At 43.7% G+C, this 18,690-nt stretch overlaps 5 protein-coding genes across 5 annotated transcripts; 2 read left to right on the top strand and 3 right to left on the bottom strand.

Annotated features, from left to right (window-relative positions):
- Window positions 1-699: 699 nt before the first annotated feature.
- Window positions 700-2,818, top strand: GGS23DRAFT_541804 (MFS general substrate transporter). The gene is made up of 3 exons (XM_051514815.1): window positions 700-1,115; window positions 1,226-1,500; window positions 1,578-2,818. Exons 1-3 carry the CDS (start codon window positions 855-857, stop codon window positions 2,731-2,733), a joined length of 1,692 nt encoding a protein of 563 aa, XP_051366928.1. The 5' UTR covers window positions 700-854; the 3' UTR covers window positions 2,734-2,818.
- GGS23DRAFT_541805 (HAD-like protein) lies at window positions 2,819-3,753 on the bottom strand. Its single transcript, XM_051514816.1, has one exon. The coding sequence runs from the start codon at window positions 3,624-3,626 to the stop codon at window positions 2,904-2,906; it is 723 nt and encodes a 240-aa protein (XP_051366927.1). The 5' UTR covers window positions 3,627-3,753; the 3' UTR covers window positions 2,819-2,903.
- A 327-nt stretch (window positions 3,754-4,080) lies between these two features.
- GGS23DRAFT_591381 (uncharacterized protein) lies at window positions 4,081-5,360 on the bottom strand. Its single transcript, XM_051517744.1, has 2 exons — window positions 4,975-5,360; window positions 4,081-4,914 (listed from the first exon to the last, which is right to left on the bottom strand). The coding sequence occupies exons 1-2, from the start codon at window positions 5,092-5,094 to the stop codon at window positions 4,327-4,329; spliced, it is 708 nt and encodes a 235-aa protein (XP_051366926.1). The 5' UTR covers window positions 5,095-5,360; the 3' UTR covers window positions 4,081-4,326.
- On the bottom strand, window positions 5,361-6,792 carry GGS23DRAFT_591377 (DUF1691-domain-containing protein). Its single transcript, XM_051517743.1, has 3 exons — window positions 6,475-6,792; window positions 5,581-6,409; window positions 5,361-5,510 (listed from the first exon to the last, which is right to left on the bottom strand). Exons 1-2 carry the CDS (start codon window positions 6,668-6,670, stop codon window positions 5,622-5,624), a joined length of 984 nt encoding a protein of 327 aa, XP_051366925.1. The 5' UTR covers window positions 6,671-6,792; the 3' UTR covers window positions 5,361-5,510; window positions 5,581-5,621.
- A 710-nt stretch (window positions 6,793-7,502) lies between these two features.
- Window positions 7,503-8,687, top strand: GGS23DRAFT_591372 (uncharacterized protein). Its single transcript, XM_051517742.1, has 2 exons — window positions 7,503-7,732; window positions 7,838-8,687. The coding sequence occupies exons 1-2, from the start codon at window positions 7,724-7,726 to the stop codon at window positions 8,375-8,377; spliced, it is 549 nt and encodes a 182-aa protein (XP_051366924.1). The 5' UTR covers window positions 7,503-7,723; the 3' UTR covers window positions 8,378-8,687.
- The last annotated feature ends 10,003 nt before the right edge of the window (window positions 8,688-18,690 follow it).

Below are 18,690 nucleotides of genomic sequence, written 5' to 3'. Positions count from 1 at the left end.
CGTCTATACCGACAATTGGATCTTTCGGTCGGCTCGTAGTATAAATAGCAGCTAAGTAGCATCAAGGTATTAGGCGAGCGATGCTGCAACTAACCTAGTTAAACTCCATACTTTGGAAAATGGGTTTCTTAAGCAATAAGCTGTATGGGGGCTGCAGTGTCCCGCATTAACAGCGTCGTAAGCCGAAGTTCCAGCGTGGCGCCACTTTTTCACCAGAATTAGAAGTATCCTAACTGGTAAATATCTACTCTACCTTCTAAATGTGCCCTTTGCCCACTAGATGACGGGGAGTACACCCGGGCAAAGAGTTTCGAGACAACCAAAAAAGCATCTAGCGAAGAGAGGGATTTCCTAGTCGCGCTCCATACTCAGTAAGGTGTCAGTTAGGTAATGATGAGTAAGTTGAGATATCTAAGACATTAACTCGGTAAAGGTGAAATCCCCTCCCAATGGTCCGGGAATCAAATTAGCTTCCTTGTTAGTATCTAGATTTACAACCTTACCTCGCATTGCCGCGATATCTTCACGTTGTTGCTTGCAAGGTTCCCCGCAACCAGCAAGACGGGGTATGCATAATGGGTAGCAAGCAAAATGCCGACCCCACAATGGTTGAAACCGGGTTTACAATAGATACATGGGGTTTAGTAACAGGCCCGTGGCCAAATCTGGTCATCTATATGAGCTGAGCCGTGTACTCCAAGGCGTTCTACTGAGATGCAGGTATAAATGGTTCAACCTGCCTCGAGGGGAGATCTCCTCTTCCCTAGCAGATGTCGATTCACATCCTCATCTCTTCGGAATAAAATAAGCTCGAAGGCCGATAGACAGAAAAAGACAGGGGCAACCTCTCCAAGATGGGTCTTGGTGTACTTGAGGATAAGCATCTCGATCATGTCCCTGGCACTGCCCTCCTCACGGACGTGATCGGCTCAGACAACTTCCGTTATGGCCGTTTTAACGCACCGGCTCTCCGCCACGCCAAGGGGAGGGATGCGGACATCGTCCTAGTACCTCAACCCAGCAAGAGCCCAAACGATCCGCTGAATTGGCCTCTGTGGAAAAAGGACCTGATGCTCTTCTTCATCTGCATCGATACCGCTGTCGTCGGAGCGTGGGTAAGTATTCTTTCATTCAAATATTGTCCAACTAACCGTCGTGGAGGATTATCTTGAACGAGATACTACAATCGTGTGTCCAATAATTCGCGTACACTGACGCTTCGTAGGGCCCGATGATCTCGCCCGGATTTGTCGAGATGGCTGTCCAATTTGACATGTCGTACAACTCGCTTAACGCCCAGCTTGGGTACGGTGTGTTGGTGATCGGGTTATCGTGTTTCGTTACCAATTCCATGGCAGTCGTCTGGGGAAGACGGCCGATCTTCCTGCTCGGGAATTTGTTGCTATTTATTAGTAGCATTGGAGGATACTATTCCCATACGTTTGCCAGCCTACTAGGCTTCCGACTTGTAGGCTGCATCGGGATGTCACCATTTGAAGTGTAAGTTACCCGCATCTCTATGTACCTAAAAGAGAAATGGAAATACTGACACCTCAGCCGCCTCTCCCTCTATTTAGTTTGGTCACGGCGACGATAGCCGACATCTACTTCGTCCACGAACGCGGCGTCCGACTTGCAGCCTGGGGGCTTTGCCTTTCAGTCGGGGTCGGTGGCGGTACGATCATCTCTGGCTACATCATCGAAGGCCTCGGCTGGAACTGGACATACGGAATCTGCGCGATCCTGTTCGGCGTCTGGACCATTGTCCTCTTCCTATTCTGCCCCGAGACGGCGTATAGACGAGACCCATCCCTCAATACCGACCTTGGGGTAGCGCCGACCAAAGCAGATGAGATAGAAAAGCCGACCGCGAGCGAGAGCCGGAAAGGTAAGCCCGGGAGCGAATCTCTAGAAACGGATAATAATATGGACGTTGAGGCTGTCGAAATTACCCCGGCAGATGATACATGGTCAGAGAAGAAGTACTCGTACTGGCACGAGCTCAAGATTTATCATGGAAGAGTCTCTGACGAGCCGTTTTGGAAGGTCCTGACTCGACCTTTCTTGATGCTTCTCTTCCCACAAGTCCTGTTCTCATTCTTCGCGTACGGACTCACCACCTCTTGGCTGGTCGTGGTCGGCAGCGTACTAGCTCAACTTTTCACCGCCCCTCCCTACAACTTCACCGTGTCTGGTGTCGGGCTTGTCTCCATAGCCTCTCTCATTGGCGCTATCATAGGAGCTTTTGTCTCCGGTCCCGTCGCGGACTGGGTCATCAAGGCTATGTCCAGGAGAAACGGTGGTATCTACGAGCCGGAATTCCGGCTGGTTCTCATTATCATCACCTTCATCCTGGGAGGCATGTCATTCTTCGGATTCGGGTGGTCGCTGGAGGAGAAGGACCCATGGATCGGGCCGGTGATCTTCTACGGTCTGCAGTACTTCAGCGTCGGGTTCATGACCATCGCTGTCTATGGTTATCTGACCGACTGCCACCGCGAGAAGGCTCCCGAGGCATTCGCATCGATCAACCTCAGGAATATCTACTCTTTCGGGATGAACTACTTCATCTCGGATTGGATCACTCGCCAGGGTCCGAAGCAAGTGTTCTGCATCATTGGTGGCGTGCACGTATTCATCTGCCTATGCGCGATCCCGATGTACATTTACGGAAAGAGGTGCAGGAGTTGGACGAGCCGAGTAAAGCTATTCGACAAGATCATGAATGCGTAAAGTCGCTTTTCCCATTGCCCTACATTTACAGCAGGACTCGAGCAGAGGCGAGCGAGGGCACCCGGTATTGCTATACCTATCAAGATGGGACGCGAGAAGTCGAATTCTAGCGACGAGAAACCATCATTGCCCTATGCGCCGACAGATCGCTATACATGCGGCCAGATTGTCTAGTGCTTGGGCTCGGCGTCAATAGCGTCCGCCATGTCTCCTAGAGTGTCGAATTTCCAATCGTATATCTCCTTCTCCTTGTTTCCCATAACTGCCCCCGGCCTCGCGATCCAGACCGACTTTATACCCATAGCACGCGCCGGATGATGGTCATGGGACTGGCTCTGTGCGGTCTGCAAGACCTGCTCCTTCTCAATGCCGAATTTGTCCTTCACCGCCGTAAGCATGTACTCAAAATTTCGTGGGCTGGGCTTATAAGAGCCGATATCCTGTGCTGTGATGATCAGATCAAAGGGCACTCCTTCTAGCGGGCCCGAGTTGGTTCGGGAAAACGAGGCACGGTCAACATTAGATAGTACGACCAGCTTGTAGTGCTTGGCCAGTCGACGTAGTGCATCAACCGTGTCGGGAAAAGCAGGCCAACTCCCCACCGAATTGCCGAAAGCTTGAGATTCCTCTTCCGTGGGTGGAGGAAGATCTAGTTTTGCGGCTAATAGTGGAAAGATGGTAGCTAGAAGCTGGGAATATGGCATGCTGGGGGTCGCCTCCTCCTGCCGAACCTCGAGCTCGCTGTAGGCCTCTAACACTTGCAGCCGAGGGACATCAGCGCGACCACGGGTATTGAGAAGAGGCTGTAGCGCCGATAGAATACCGGTCTCGTAGTCTATCAAAGTGCCGTACACGTCAAAAGAAAGGAGGCCGAAGTTCTTTAGGCCGGCCATGACGATCGCCGTGGATAAGGAGAACGGACAGCGAAGGAACTAATTCTACCGGACTGCGTCGGTGCCGTAACTTAATCGGGTGGGTTGTCTTCACAAACACAATGCCCGCTTTACCTACTACGCTTACAATGCAAAGAAATATATAGGTACTGAAGAAGCTACCAGCCGCGGAACGGCATTGAGGGCAAAACACCTATATCGGGGACTGGTTAGGACGACAATGTAAGTAGCTGACCGGAAGGGCGCGCCCTACCATAGACGTCCCGAGTTTCGTGTATGTGAGCAGGTGCCGAGACGTCACAATTAGGTAGGTGTCAACAGCGATGGACCAGTGCGCGGGGTAGATAGGTACCTAAGATATTGTGGATTGCGCAGGAGACGGCGCGTGACATTTGCAGTACCTACCTCTAGGTAGGTGGTCTACCGATAGGTAACTGATACCGCGTCACATTACCCCCCTCCTCCCCCACCAGTCGCCAAGCCGAAAAACGGCAATCTTGGATACTACGTTCGGCCGGCGCATCGCCGGTCTGGGGAACAATCCATATTAGGCCATCGCCGTACAGGTGCTACCTACCTAAGGTGGGCCGGGCGAAGGTCGGAGTCGTCGATCCGTCAACATGAGACGAAAGATTCTCCATCAGCTAAGAAACACATCTTATCGAACCTAGGTAGGTATAATTCATAGCCGACGGTAGGGTTAGCTGATTGTGTAAACCGAGGCGCGCGAGGCCGACTTCCTAACTCCTATTCCTCCTCTCCGTTCTAGTATATCCTCCCTCCTTGCTGCCTCTCTAGTGTTCCAGCGCTCCAGCCAGAAGTTCACGCCCACGAGCGCCCTGCGCGCGTCCACCCAGTGCCTCCAACGACAGAACCCACAGGACTCGGACGCCACACACACGCGCTGCACCTCGTGCCCCGCTCCCGTGCCCGCCCGGCACTGGCACCCGTACTCCCTGCCGCCCGCCGCCACCGCAAGGATGCACGGGCACTGGTAGATGACCCGCTTGCTCGTGACCTTGTCGCACGTAGGGCAGAGCGCGTAGATGGCGAAGTCTGTACATATGTCCTGTCGCTGTTGCTGTTGCGGGTGGCTGTGATGCACTGGCGCCACTGGTGTCATTGGGGACGGGGTGGTGCTTGGGTTGAGTGATGTCGACGTTGGTGATGGCGGCCAAATCGATGATAGCGCAGTGGGACTTATGGGGTACGACGATGAGGACGAGGAGGGAGGGAGAGGCGTGCGTGCCGCGGTGCGGATCCCTCGGTAGGTGAACGAGTGTTGTCTCTATGTCAGGTTAACACGTAGAGCTGCCAAAATAGTCTGGTAAGAGCTGAGGAGGCCTACCGACATGGCAAGTTCGTTCGGCTCCGTCATCGCGAGACTGAAGCTCCTAGAAGCTCGATCGTAGGCGACCATGAAGAGCAGAAGTGGGTGGCAAGAATATGAGGACGGGAGTACCAGCATTGATCTCACTTGGGGACGTCAAAATCTGCGGATAAGCAAACGAATCGGCGTCTCTAAGGTTCGGAAGTAGACAAAGGTATGCAGAGGTACCTAGGCGCGCCGCGTTCGTCGGTTTCGTTTTAATTTATTCCTCAGGCTCAACCGTGCCGAACTGTTGCTGTGTCGACAGAACACACGATTGGTCAGGAGGTCACAATAAAGAAAGACAACAAATACAAGCCACCTGACGGTGTATAGTAGCCACCTGAGTGTATGAATCGAATAGGTGTGCTACGGTATTCCATATTCATGCCAACTTACAACATTGAGTCAAAGACACGGCACAGTTGCCGAGCCCTATCTCTAGATAACCTCACATTGTGACAGGACTGGGCCCCAAATTATCTTTACGAGATGATATTCGAGACAACTCCGAGGTATGACGGCCGCTTTATGCTAGTGCGCCAACGATGCTGACACTGTGCTATGTACGGGGACATATAAAAGATGTACTACATATAGATTTTCATATCCAAGGAAACGTTTTCTCAATGCCCTACGGCGTTATATATATTATCGTATACCGTGGCAAGCCAGCCTTCCGCAGGACCCGCTCTCGCAACAACTCCTAGGCTTCCCGAGGCCCATAAGCAGACGATCGCGACGGTAACTCCTTGGACCCCCCACCAGGCACGTCTTCTACGTTTCCGCTGCTTCTTCTCGACAGTTATCTTCTTCCAATTCGCCGGTGGCGCGACGTTGAGCCATTTCGCACATCCCCACACCATGTGTCCCACTCCTACAGAAAGGAGCAAGGAGAACCCAATCCAGGAGGGTACCGGATTCCGCGCGAATCCGTGGGATACATACTGTAGGCCAACGTTAGAGCTGTCGCCATCCACAACGAGCGGAAGAATGCGGTTCAGGCCGACATGCGAAGCTAGCAGGCCAGCGAAGACGTATCCGGAGATGGAGATGTAATTCAACGGCGGCCATATCCTTAGGTTACTTGAATTTCTTGATGGAGGTGGAAAAGCCGAGGCGAGGCTTGCACGGTGTAGAGCCCACATACTTGGTGTCTCGCTGCCGTACCGCTTCAAGTTCTGTCGTCGGCGGAGGAGGCGTACGGCGACTCCGGAGGTGACGTGGGCAACAACAGGCAGAGCGACAAGCAAAGGTTCGGCCAGGCGCGTCTGGTAGAGCTCACGGGCCATAAGGAGGAACTGCTCGGACTCGGGAACGGACTGGCAGATGAGGGGAAATATGGATGTGTTGGCGAGGTGCAGGCCTGCGAACAAGCAGAAAGAGTAGGACGAGTAGCGTTGGATTCGTGATACTAAGGAGAGTTGTTAGTACGGATTGCGACAAGACGGCAGGCTCACGGGAGATAACGCGGCACACAGTAGTATATCGGGCCCCGGCCGCTCCCACTAAGACCTAAGGCGGAGGTTGGAGGAAGCGTTCCATCGTGTGGGAGAGGCGGAAGCTCCTTATCATAGGTAGAGCTGTTCTCTATGGGAGAAGGGTCAAGGTGAAGCAGTGATATTAGTGTCTCCTGCGAGGCTCTCGCGTGCAATGAACGAGAATCGTACGCCATCGCGGTGGCTCCGTGCAGCCGGATGGACGTTCTCTCGGCCGGAACGTTGGAACGAGGGTAAAGTGGACGACGTTGGGCGCCGATGGACAAGCTTCGGGAGCTCTCACAACTGCAAAAAAGAGAAGCGCGCCAAAGTACGTAGGTACCTCGAATGGAGATTATTTATAGGACCCCTGATTGGCCTAGTCCGGCGTGGGGCACGAATTGACGTCAAACAGGTAGGTATAAGAGCCCCGCGGATTCGGGTACCTTAGGTATACGACCTGCAGGTACGTAGGGAAATACATAAGATGCTTCATACAACATATAGTGATTGGTGTATGTGGTTACATGCTTACCAAACATACCCCCTACCGCTCAAAATACAGTGAAATTAGGGACCTATGAAGTAACACTCCCTAGTTTGTGCCCGCCCAAAAACGTCCCTAACGTTCTCTCAAGTGGTTACCTCTCCTTAGGCTTACACCGTACCATTACCCCTCCGTTCCATCTTGAGCCTTCGGTACCTCGTCAGGGAGTTAGAATGGACGATATCGCCGGGGACTAATACCCAGTACTGGTGCCGGCGAAGAGTTAGGTTCCGAAACCCTTCTAAGCTGATAGAAGGTCAGGCAATATTTGAGTTTCGTATACCCATGTAGGTTCGAAAATAAAGTGAAATAATATAGATACTTTCACATCAATCGCATTGAGGCATGCTTGCTATTAGCTCTATGGCAGATGTCTTCAGTCGTTGGGTTCAATGAGATCGGGTCACATTTGTAGTGGTGTCAAGGATGCAGTACTAATGAGTTCCTAATACATGTATCTTATCTCCCACCAGTTGCTACCAGCCGAATACCCCGCGCCCCTTGTTACCTGACAGGTGGTGCCCAGTACCTACCTGCCTGCACCTAACCTTATCATGTGCCTTAGGTACATCGGTACACACTGGTCCTTCTTCCCTAACTGATCCAACACTGTCTTCACAACACTTTGTCCGAAGCCCATCTTTTGATTTTCATCCTAAACCTTTCGCCTAGGACAGACGCATCTCTTATCCGTTTCCTCAATATGCCCCCCGTAAGTGTCAATCTGCTTCCCCAATCCTATTCGCGCATTTATTACCATCTCGCAGCATCAGTCTCGTCAGTGACTCAGCTTGACAGCTAATATGATCTCGTACAGAGACACCAGACTTTGCCCCCAGCGCAGACCTCGTCCGCCCGCGCCGCCCTCCAATCCTTCTATTGCGAATTATGTTCCAAAGGCTACTCGCGCATGAATGATTACGAGGCCCACCTAGGCAGCTATGACCACAGCCATCGCCAACGTATGAAGGATATGAAGCAGATGGTGAAGGATCCTACAGCCGGTGCCCGCGCGAGGAAGGCTGAAGCTAAAGCCGATGGCCTCATCAGCATCAAATTAGGCGGGGATCCGACTCTGGGTGGTGGTGGTGGTGGCGGCGGCGGCGGCGGCAACAGCGGTGGAGGGTTCAAGAAAGGCGGATTCAAGAAGTCGGGTTTCAAGATCGCATTCACACCTGTAGGTGGGTTGGAGGGCGGCGGGGGCGGCGACGAGAAAGGCGGTAAAGCAGCAGACGCCAATGACAATAGCAACAGTGACGACAAGATAGAGAAACCCATACCTAGAGACCTGAATGCCGAGAGCGATACGGACGACGAGGGATACGAGGTCTACAACCCACGGTTCCCAACCGACTGAGGCCGAGTCCGAGCCGGAGGCAGTCCCAATGACAATGGCAATAACGACAGAGTAACCGCAGCTACGCCTACAACACGGAAGGTCGGGTCCGTAAGCCTAAAAACGCACCGAGGAGTTGAGGTCTGGGCCTCGTCCCTACATGTCGTACTGGCGAGAACGCATAAGAGGGTCCTACTTGCTGGTTTAGGTGCCTCTGTAGCCAACTCTTGTAGATGTTGTAAGAACTACACCCCTATACGTGATAATGGACGGCCTTACCGTCAGGGTGTGCTACAATATGCCGCAGGTCAAGAACGTGAGGCACACAAATCCCATATACAATTATCCTTCATTCGTCCATTCTATACCAGACAATTGCTAGATTGTGGAAAACGCCATTAGATACGAACTGTTCTGAACGGCATACCCCCGCCATTCCAGAGCACAGCGTTACAGCGGGAAACTGCATCCAATGACACATGCCACTTCTTCTTCGCCTCGCTCCTCCAGGGACCGATGGGGATGAAAAAACACGCATGATCTCGACATATCGGTGAGATGGGGTTCCAAAAATTCCCAACCCGGCCGAAGCCAAGCTGGAGCGGTCAGTAAATAGTTTTCAACTAGCAAAAACACGCACTCGGATTGCTCCTCACTGTGACGCGTAAAGCCCGTGCACCAAGATGAGGAATCAAAGGAAGAAAATTTTCAAAAACGTTTGGGGGAGGGAGAGGTGTTTAAGTAGACGTAAAGGCGGTGTACACAATCAGCCTGGGATTCTGCCGCATGGAGCCTCCTTTTACAGGTCCTAATGTCGGATATGTGGAGGTACCTAAACAGGTACTTACCTACCTAGGTAGGTAGGTGGACACGGCGCAGGTACTTGGGTCGTGACAGTCTCAACCCACCTACAATACCATCGCAGGTAGGTTACCTAGGTACGTAGGAACGTGCCTAACATACGGATGTAGGTACCTGCTATCCTAGGCACGTTAGGTGGGTTACTAGGTAGGTAGGTACCATGTCCGTACCTACCTAGGTATAGCTACCTCTAAGTATAGTAGGGCTGGCGGGTAAGCACAGATCTCGCGACAAGAGGGCTGCTTACCGGAAGCAGTATCAGTAATGCCTTCTTCTATTTTGTAGTAGGTAAGCAAAGAAAATCTAGCAATCTAATATACTAAGATCAAACCTGCGCCACAGTCCGAAATAGGCTAGAGTCTTACGAAGGTGATTGGTTCATGAAAATAGCGAAACGGTTATAATTACGTAAGCCGCTCTATAAAGCCATACGAAGCCATATGCCTACGTCTGGAACGTTCGTACCTACGTACCTAAGCTATACGCTTACGTCTGGAACGTTCGTACCTACGTACCCGGCTTACGTTTAGAACGTTCGTACCTACGTACCCGTACGCTTACGTTTGGAACGTTCGTACTTACGTACCTATACGCCGTAAGCTTATACTTTACGTTACGTAATATAAGGTATAAATTAATAATATACGTAAATAATTAATATTATATATCATACTTTCTTATAAATTATATATTAATTAAATAATTTATCTTTTTAAAGTAAATATACATTTTAATATAATTACTTTAAACTTATAAAGTATAGCCTTAAAGTTAAATAGAACCTACTAATAAAAGAAACTATATAATATATAATAATCTTTTTAAACGTTTACGTTTATATATATTAACGTTTTATATTATATAATTAATATAATAAATATAATAAATATAATAAATATAATAAATATAATAAATATAATAAATATAATAAATATAATAAATATAATAAATATAATAAATATAATAAATATAATAAATATAATAAATATAATAAATATAATAAATATAATAAATATAATAAATATAATAAATATTATTACGTAAATTAGGAAAGCTATATAAGTATTTAGGTTATTTTATATGTAATGAAATATAGGAAGAAGAAAGTAAATTAATTATTAAGGAGGAGTAGAGCGTACGCGATACTAGAGACCCGGATATGTTTACTCGAAAGTATATTCTATCGAAGACTATAGTACGTACGATGGTCTAAGATAAATGAAACTAGTGCCGTTATATTAATCGAGAGGTAAGGAATCTAATGTAGTTATCGTATCTTAACTATGTCCCTTAGTCGTAGAGATATAGTAGTCGCTAGCCCGAAGGTATAAGAGGTAAAGGGAGAAAAGGGGTAAAACGTAAAAGTTACTTATTCGGCTATAACGGTACGACGAAGTAATTTAAGCGCTTATAATTAAGATAGATATATTAATCGGAAAACGACGAATCTAATAATAAAAACGAATCTTTAATTAAGGTAAAAATAATAAAGATAGTAATCTAGTTAGGTAATAAATTAAATAATAAGCATGGTATATTCCGTACTTACGGGAGCTATAGTTATTTTATATAGGTATAAGGCTTATCGTAACGTACTATATAATATATTAAGAGGGTATGTTTTACCGTATTATTATAGCTTCTTTAGTTTAATTATACCGTAAGGAATAATTAAATTAAAAAGGGTAGTACGGTATATTCCGATTAATATCTTTCCTTAAAAACTACCGCGAAACTCCATTCCTTTAGTTATTATTTAACTATTACGGCCGCGTTTTTAACTTCTCGTTTAATATTATAAGGAGGCTTCTTTATTACTTTATAACTAACTTAGCCCGGTTTATCCTTACCGATTTAACCCGATCGGCGTTCTTTTTCTTTATTTCGGCTACCTTTTTCTTAGTTTCGTCTTAGCTCTCTTAATTAGGGGGATAATAAGGGAGCGGGCGCGTCCTAAGGGTTAATTATGTATCTTTTCTTTACTTATACGGTATAAAGGTTTTCCCCGACTAAAAAGCCTTAATCCTTTTTAGTCCGGGGGAAGGAAGGAGACGCGTTATAACCTTAACGAGGTTATTATAACGGAGGTTTACGTCCGTTAATACGAGAAAGTAAAAGGGGTTAGGTATTAAGGCTATAAAGGAACGGCGGATTTCGGCTTACGCGATAAACCGAACGAAGGATTTACGGCTAAAGAGCTCGCCGATCGGCGTATTTTACGCCGAGGCTATAGCGTTAATAAGGTCGATTCGCTTTTAATAGTTTACGGTTTACCGGAGACGTTTAACGATACTAACTTTTCCTTTTAAAACCCGAACGCTATAAAATTACTTTACTATTTCGGCGTATTTTCTTATAGTATTAAGGGGATTAAGGTCCTTATTTTCTTAGGCCTAGCGCGCGATTTCGATCGGTCGTTTAAAGATAAGATACGGTAAAATACCGCTTTAAAAACCGTAACTAAAGCTATTTTATTAGTTTATTAGCGCGACGTAGTAAGTAGATTAGGAGGTTATATTAAGCTCGAGATTACCGTCTTTTTATACTTGCCGTAGTTAACCGAACGCGTACGCCGCCCGATCGAGGGCGTCGTCTTTAATTATATTAAAGCTAAATAGTTTTCGGGGCTTAGGGAGGTATAGTATTACGGCGAAGTAGGCTTAGGAGAACTTTAAAGGGTCGGTAATAATTCGTTCGGGGTTTATTAGATCCGTATAAATCGTAAAAATTAAAATAAAGATAAGGTTATCGAGGAGGTACTAACGGGTTAGGAAGTTAAACGATTCTATCGATCGGTAGCCTATCGTTTAATACGGGTCTACTTTAAAGGCCGCCTTTCGGCCTTTAAGGTCGTAGTTAGTTATAGTATGGAAGGCGCGGATATCTTCGTTAGTAAAGTAGTCGTAGCGGGCGAGGTATACGAAAGAATTAACTAGGGTTACCTTCGTTTATTCTTATAGCTATTAGTTTATAGTTCGGGATCGATTAACGGATAGCCGGAGGGCCTAGGTTATATCGGATCCTAATTCGATCGGACCCTTTCCCGAATCGTAATTATTTAAAGTATTAAACTAGTATTTCTTTATATTACTTTAGTTATTTTTATTACTATAAATCTTCCGTAAGAGTTTTATTAAGTCGGTTAAATCGGTACGACGTACGTTTCTATAAACGGAAGGAAGGAAAAAGAAAGGGGGAATTCCGGCGGAGCGGGAAGAAGATATAATAAAAATAAATAAAAAGAATTAAGGAAAGGAGGAGAAAAGATAATAAGTTAAAGGTAAAAATAAGAATTTAAATTAATAATAAGAAAGGTAGGCTAGAGATTAATAAGAATATAATAATTATAGGGAAGGGGTTTTCGAAATAAGATACCTAAAGAGGAAAAAGAAAGGAAGGAAGGGAGACGTATTAACGATATGGTTAGATATATCTTTACGGCTAACGCTTTAGGAAAGCGCGTTCCCCCGTATACGTATAAAGCTATAATAAGAAACGCGTTAGCTTATAGCTTCTTATTATATGCTTTTAATAAAGTAATAAATACGTACGTTCGTAGATTCGTAATTAAACGTAGGCTAGGGTAGGTATTATCGAGACTTTCCTAAGTACGGTACTTACGACCTAGGTAACGTATTCGATTCTTTTATTTTCGTCCGACCTTTCCTCTTATTTCTCGCTATTCTACGGTTCCGATTTACTTCCTTTCTTTTATTCCTTAGGTCCTTTATTTTCGTTTTAATTCGTTTTTCGATTTTTTTTAATTCTAGATTTATAATTTCGTCGTTCCTATCTCTTTTTTTTTAATATATATATATATATAATGGACCTTACTATCCAGAAGTAACTCCTTAAATTAAACCGGGTAACCGTTCTTAAGCTATTCGAGTAGCTAAAGGCTACGGGGATTACCGACGAAGAAATTACCGGGGCGTTTAAAAAGGCTAAGGAGGATAAGAAAAAGGCCGTAACGTATTAGCGGGCTAAGTCGATACCGCCGCTGGTAAATCTAATGAATAAGTAACCCGACGAATCCTTCCGTCGCTTATCTTCTACCGAGGAGTTCTGGGACGTTAATCGGTTAATCCTTAAGTCCTAGTAGGTACCGTACGCTTCGTATTTCCGTTCCTTAGATTAAAGCCCGAAAGTAATTATCGGCCGATAGCTCCGAAGTATCGAGGAAATTCGGGTAATAGATTAATAGCGCTAAGTATATAGCTTTTAATATTAATAAGATCTATTAATCGAAGGCTATATTAATTAATGGTAAGATAATTCGTAACGTTCGGTTTTATTTTCTAGGTAGGCCGGCGGCCGGCCGGTATATCGCATAGGAAATTATAAGTAAGGATTTTTAAGAGGTTACCTATCTTTAGAGCTATATTATATCCTTTATTCGTTATGTTTAATCCTTTCGCTACCGGACGTTATTTATAGAAATTAATAATAAGGGATTAGTTAACGAATACTTCCGTCGACTAGCGACGGACCTTCGTTACGTCGTTAGTTTATTCGTTTAATAATATAAGGTACCTAACGAGGTACCCTATTAATACTATGAACGCCGGCTCGCTTCCTCCGATACCGCTAAATACGCGGATATGTAATTATTCTTTTCCTACCGATCCCTAGCCTCCGATCGTATCTTCGGATATTCTTACGGCGTTTATCTTTTCTCTATTAACGGGGTACGTTATAAATTTCAGGACGAGCGGTTTACCTACCTACGGGTAAGAATAGATCGTAATTTCCTTTTAATAGAGGATTTAAGCCAGGCCTTATACCCGCTTATAATACGGGTAACGAAGGAAGAGTTACTAGCTATAATAGATTCGAAAATCGCTACGTTCCGGGGGTCGGGAAGTAAGTAAGTTTTTAATTTTCTTAGTAACTAATAAATAAAAGATAAGGTAAAAAGGTAGAGAGGAAAAGAGAGGTATTAATCGGCGGATATACGTTACTTCTAGCTTATTTTTAGACGCGTATTCCTTTTCTTTTCTTTTTCTTTTGCTTTTATTAATATGAATTACTTTCCTTACTTTTCCTTTAAATATTAAAATATGCCTATGTTAAAATATAATAGTTACGTAATACTAAGATATTAATATCCCGGATTCCTAACGATAAACGTAAAGGATAACTTATTTAAATATAAGAACGCGTTAATCGGCGTTAATAATTTATAGAAATATGCTTTCTTTTAAGGTAAGAAATAGGGAAGGGCGTATTTATTAATGTTATAATTTAGGGTATTAATTTCGTATATAGGCTATCGGTTTAATAACCATGTAGGGATAACTTCTTTCCTCTTTTACTCCGGAGAGCGATTATATATTAAGTTCCTAGGCTTTATTACTCTTCGATCGGTATAGGTAGGTTATTTTAGGGTACTATAGCCTTATCGTATTATGGTAGGAGGGTTATTTATTAAGTCGGGTCGATCTTCTTAGTCCGGGTTTATCGTTAGGTATGACTTCGTATCCTTTAAGCTTTTTATTTAGTATTTTTATTATAATTCGTACCTTATCGTTCGGGGCTAACTATTCTTCTTTTTCGTCGTCGATTACCGAGGGCATAGGCTCTAGGCCTTCTTTAGCTTAGGGGTCGTTAGTAGTCGTCGATTCCTAGTCCTTATATTTAATTAGTAATAGGCGTATAGTTTATTCGTTTTTTTCCGGGTTTTCTAGCTTTTAAAACCCGTTAGTATTTTAAATGAATTTCCGTAGTTTATAGCCTAAAACTAGGTATAATAGCGTAACTTTATCCGGTTCTTTAAGCTTATAACGGTTATAGCCTAGATCTTCGGTAATTAGGTACGGTTTCTTTTAATGGTACTTTAGTTTTACGGCTATCGATTTATTTATATATCGTAGCGTATCGTATAGTAGTACGAGGTCGTCGGCTTTTAGGGGCTCTTTTCGTATCCGGTAAGCGTTCTTTTCGTCCTGGTACCGGGTAGCTTCCTTATGTTTAGTCGCTAGAACCTTAGATACGGCTAATATATCTTCCTAACGTTTTTCGATTAGTTATACGCGTATAGCTAAAAGCGATTCTTAGTCCGGGATATTCTTTTAATTTATAATACGTTAGGTTAGGATAACGGTTTCTATCGGGATAATAGCTTTACGCTTATATATTAGTTCGTATAACGATATTCCGTATAAGCGCGTCGAGGTTTTATTTACTTATATAATTACCTTTAATATATTCGTTTATTCCCGATCGTTACCGTTTATACCTTTTATAAGGCCTTCGCGAATTACTTTATACTTAATCTCGATTATACCCCGGGATTACGGGAAATAGGTAGTACCGACTTTAATTCTAATACCGATTAGCTTTGTTATTTCTCGGACCTTCTTTTTATTCTCGGAATTATTATTATATTTAATTACTAGGGGTACGTCGTACTATAGGAATATCTACTCCTAGAGGAACTTAGCGATCGTCTTAGAATCTATTTTTCTAATGGCTCGGGCTTCGAGAAAACCGGATAGTTCGTTTCGTACTTCGATTATTACGATAAATCCGTTATTTATTAGTATATATTATACGTTTATTACCTAGTAGGTAAGAACGTTAACTAGCTCGTTATATAAGGCGGGGTCGACTTTCCGGGTATTATTTTCTTTTTAGTATTTAGGATACGATTTAACCTTTCGGGCGACGTATTCGAATATATCGCGTTAGTAGTATAGTTTAGTTATCCGATCGTAGGTCGAAGTACGTTCCTTATGGCTAAAATTTTCGTAGTAATCCTTAATTATAGCTTTACCTAGTTTCTCCTGGTCGATAATTCGTCGTATGCCCTTATATTTCTCGGGCTTTCTTTATAGGATATCTTCCGAAACGACGTATTTAAGCGCTTCCTTCTTAAACCGGGTCTGTCGCTTTTAATACCCTGTTAATCGGTTATTTTTTAATCGGTTAAGTAGTTAAAATCGCGTAAGAAACGTTACTATTTCCTGCGATTCTATCGATTATTCTTCCGGCGGTTATAACGGTAGGACTTTATCGCTAGATTATTCGACGACGTTAAGTAATACGACTATATTCGCGTATATTATATTAAGTTATATATTAATAAAGTCCTTTATATCGCCTTCTTATTAATCGTCGTCGTTGTTATTTAGGCCGCTAGGTTTACGTAAGAGATCGTCCGTAGCGGAATATTTCTTACCGGGTATATATTAAATATCGAAGTTAAATATCTTAATATAGGTTATCTACTTAATAAGGATAGTGCCCGGGAGACTAGAGAATCCGTCGTTAAGTTAGGTAATTAGTACTTTAGCGTCGGTTTTAAGTACGAAGTAGATGCTATAAAGGTAGTTTCGAAGCCGTCGTAAGGACTTGACGATTCCTAGATACTTTCGTTTCGTGGCGTCGTAATTTAATTCCGTTTCTTTTTAGATCCTTAACTCGTATTTCGAAGGTTTAAAGTTACCTTTGTCGTTATCCTAACTTAGTACGTAGCCTTAACCGTTTCTTAATGCGTCGACTTTTACGCGGATTAGTTATTCGATAATATAATTTAAAATAATTAATACCGGTACGTTAATAAGAGTAGTTTTAAACGAATCTATAGTATGTTATTAATCGATACCTTAGATAAAGTATACTTCCTTACGTATTAATATTAGGAGGGGTTTAGCGATTATGGCATAGTAGTCGATCTATATTCTAAAGAAAACCGTAATACCGATAAAAGACCTTACTTCGTTTATATTTTTATATAACTTCTACTTTAAGATTTTAATTATTTTCGCTTCCGAGGGCTTCTTATCGTTTATATCGTATAAATATCCGACGATTACCGTATTACCTTTATACTAAGTAGATTTAACGGCGCTAGTAATAGTATCGATTAATTCGAAGTTTAGGAGGACGGCGTCGATATTCTTTAAGTGCTTTAGGATAAAGCGTCGTATTCCCGGAAAAGCCTTCTAGTTATCGTATTTCGATACTAGCCCTTTAATATTAACGTCGTCGAAGAAGGGCTCGTATTTAATAGGAACTAGATCGTAAAGAATTCGTATAACGGCTCGGAGAAAAGCGGTAATTAAGTTCGTCGCGCCTTATGGTAGAGTCGTTATGCGTAAAAGGCTAATAGGAGTAGCGAACGTAGTTAGGTTACGGTTCGTTTCCGTTAGCGTTACTTGGTCGTACCTAGAGAAAAAGTCGACGACTATAAGGATTAGATATATAGCGAATTCTTAGGTAAAGGAGTCTTTATTTCGGGGTAGGAAGGCGTCGCGAATGGTTTAGGCGTTAAGTTTTATCGTAGAGTTAATGAATCGTAAATTATTATCTTTCTTTTCGATTACGAATTACGTATTTCGATAAGGACCGTAACTTTCTTTTAGGATTTCGTTCTTTAGTCGTATACGTAAGACTTCGATTATTCGTTTTTTAAGGGGTATTAGGATAGGGATATCCTTAGCCTGCTAGGCGTTATGTAGTACCGTTCTGATTTTATAATCGGGATAAACCTTAGGTCGGATTTTTCCGATTTTAAAGAAATCCTAGGCTAGGGCTATCTCTCTTCGGTATAGGATCTTAATTAGTACGTCTTTCTTTTAATCGGTTAGTTCCGTATTTAATAAACCTACTTTAATAGCGTTAAGTCTTTCCGTTATTAATCTAATACCTCGGGAGTTACTAGCGAATCTTAGTATAATATTCTTATAGGGTCTATCGCGCTATAATATATCTGGTGGCTCGTACTTCGACTTAACCTTCCTTATTACTTAATCCTTTTAATCGAGTATTTCTAGCGGTGTTTAGCCGTTTGACGGTATATTATTTACGGATTAAACTTTACGCGACTTAGGTTTATATATAGTATTAACTAAAAACGTACGTTTAGCTTAGTAAGCTAATTCCGAAATAAGGGCTAGGTTTCGCTTATATTATTTCGATTCTTACGTCGTATATCGAATTACCTTCGTAACGGCTTTACTAAAGACGTAAAGGAATTCTTCGTCGCTTAATTTAGCGATCGCTTTATTTCCTTCGTTTAAACTAAGTTCGAAGGCCGATAAGTCCTTAGCTTCGGGGATAGGTATTGTTTCTATATCGTCGTTATAAAGGCGGGTATAATTAATTTTAGCTTAAAGATTAGCGTCGGTTTTTAAGTACTCGGCTAGGAACGCGTTTTTAGGTCTATATGCGTTATTAAAGCGGCCTAGGGTATTAATGGCATCTAGTTTTCCTAATCGCCGAGTATAAGGCTTAGTAACGTATCGCTTTTTAAGTTAATAGCGAGAGGGATTATTATCCGGGCCGAGCTAAAGTTAACGGTTCCTATAAAGGTACTTCCGTCGAATTCGAGTTTTATGCGAGACTAAAAGATGAAGTTTATATTAAGTAATAAGGGGTAACTAACGAACCTATCTTTAACGACGTAGATCGGTAAGCGAAGGTAATAATCGATAAGCTAGATAGGACCGTCGATTATTCCTATTATATAG

The sequence above is a fragment of the Durotheca rogersii genome (assembly GCF_024521655.1).
Source record: "Durotheca rogersii strain YMJ 92031201 chromosome Unknown GGS23scaffold_93, whole genome shotgun sequence".
NCBI classification, from domain to species: domain Eukaryota; kingdom Fungi; phylum Ascomycota; class Sordariomycetes; order Xylariales; family Xylariaceae; genus Durotheca; species Durotheca rogersii.
Note: the sequence above shows the minus strand (reverse complement) of the source record. Positions and strands in the feature narration are given on the sequence as shown.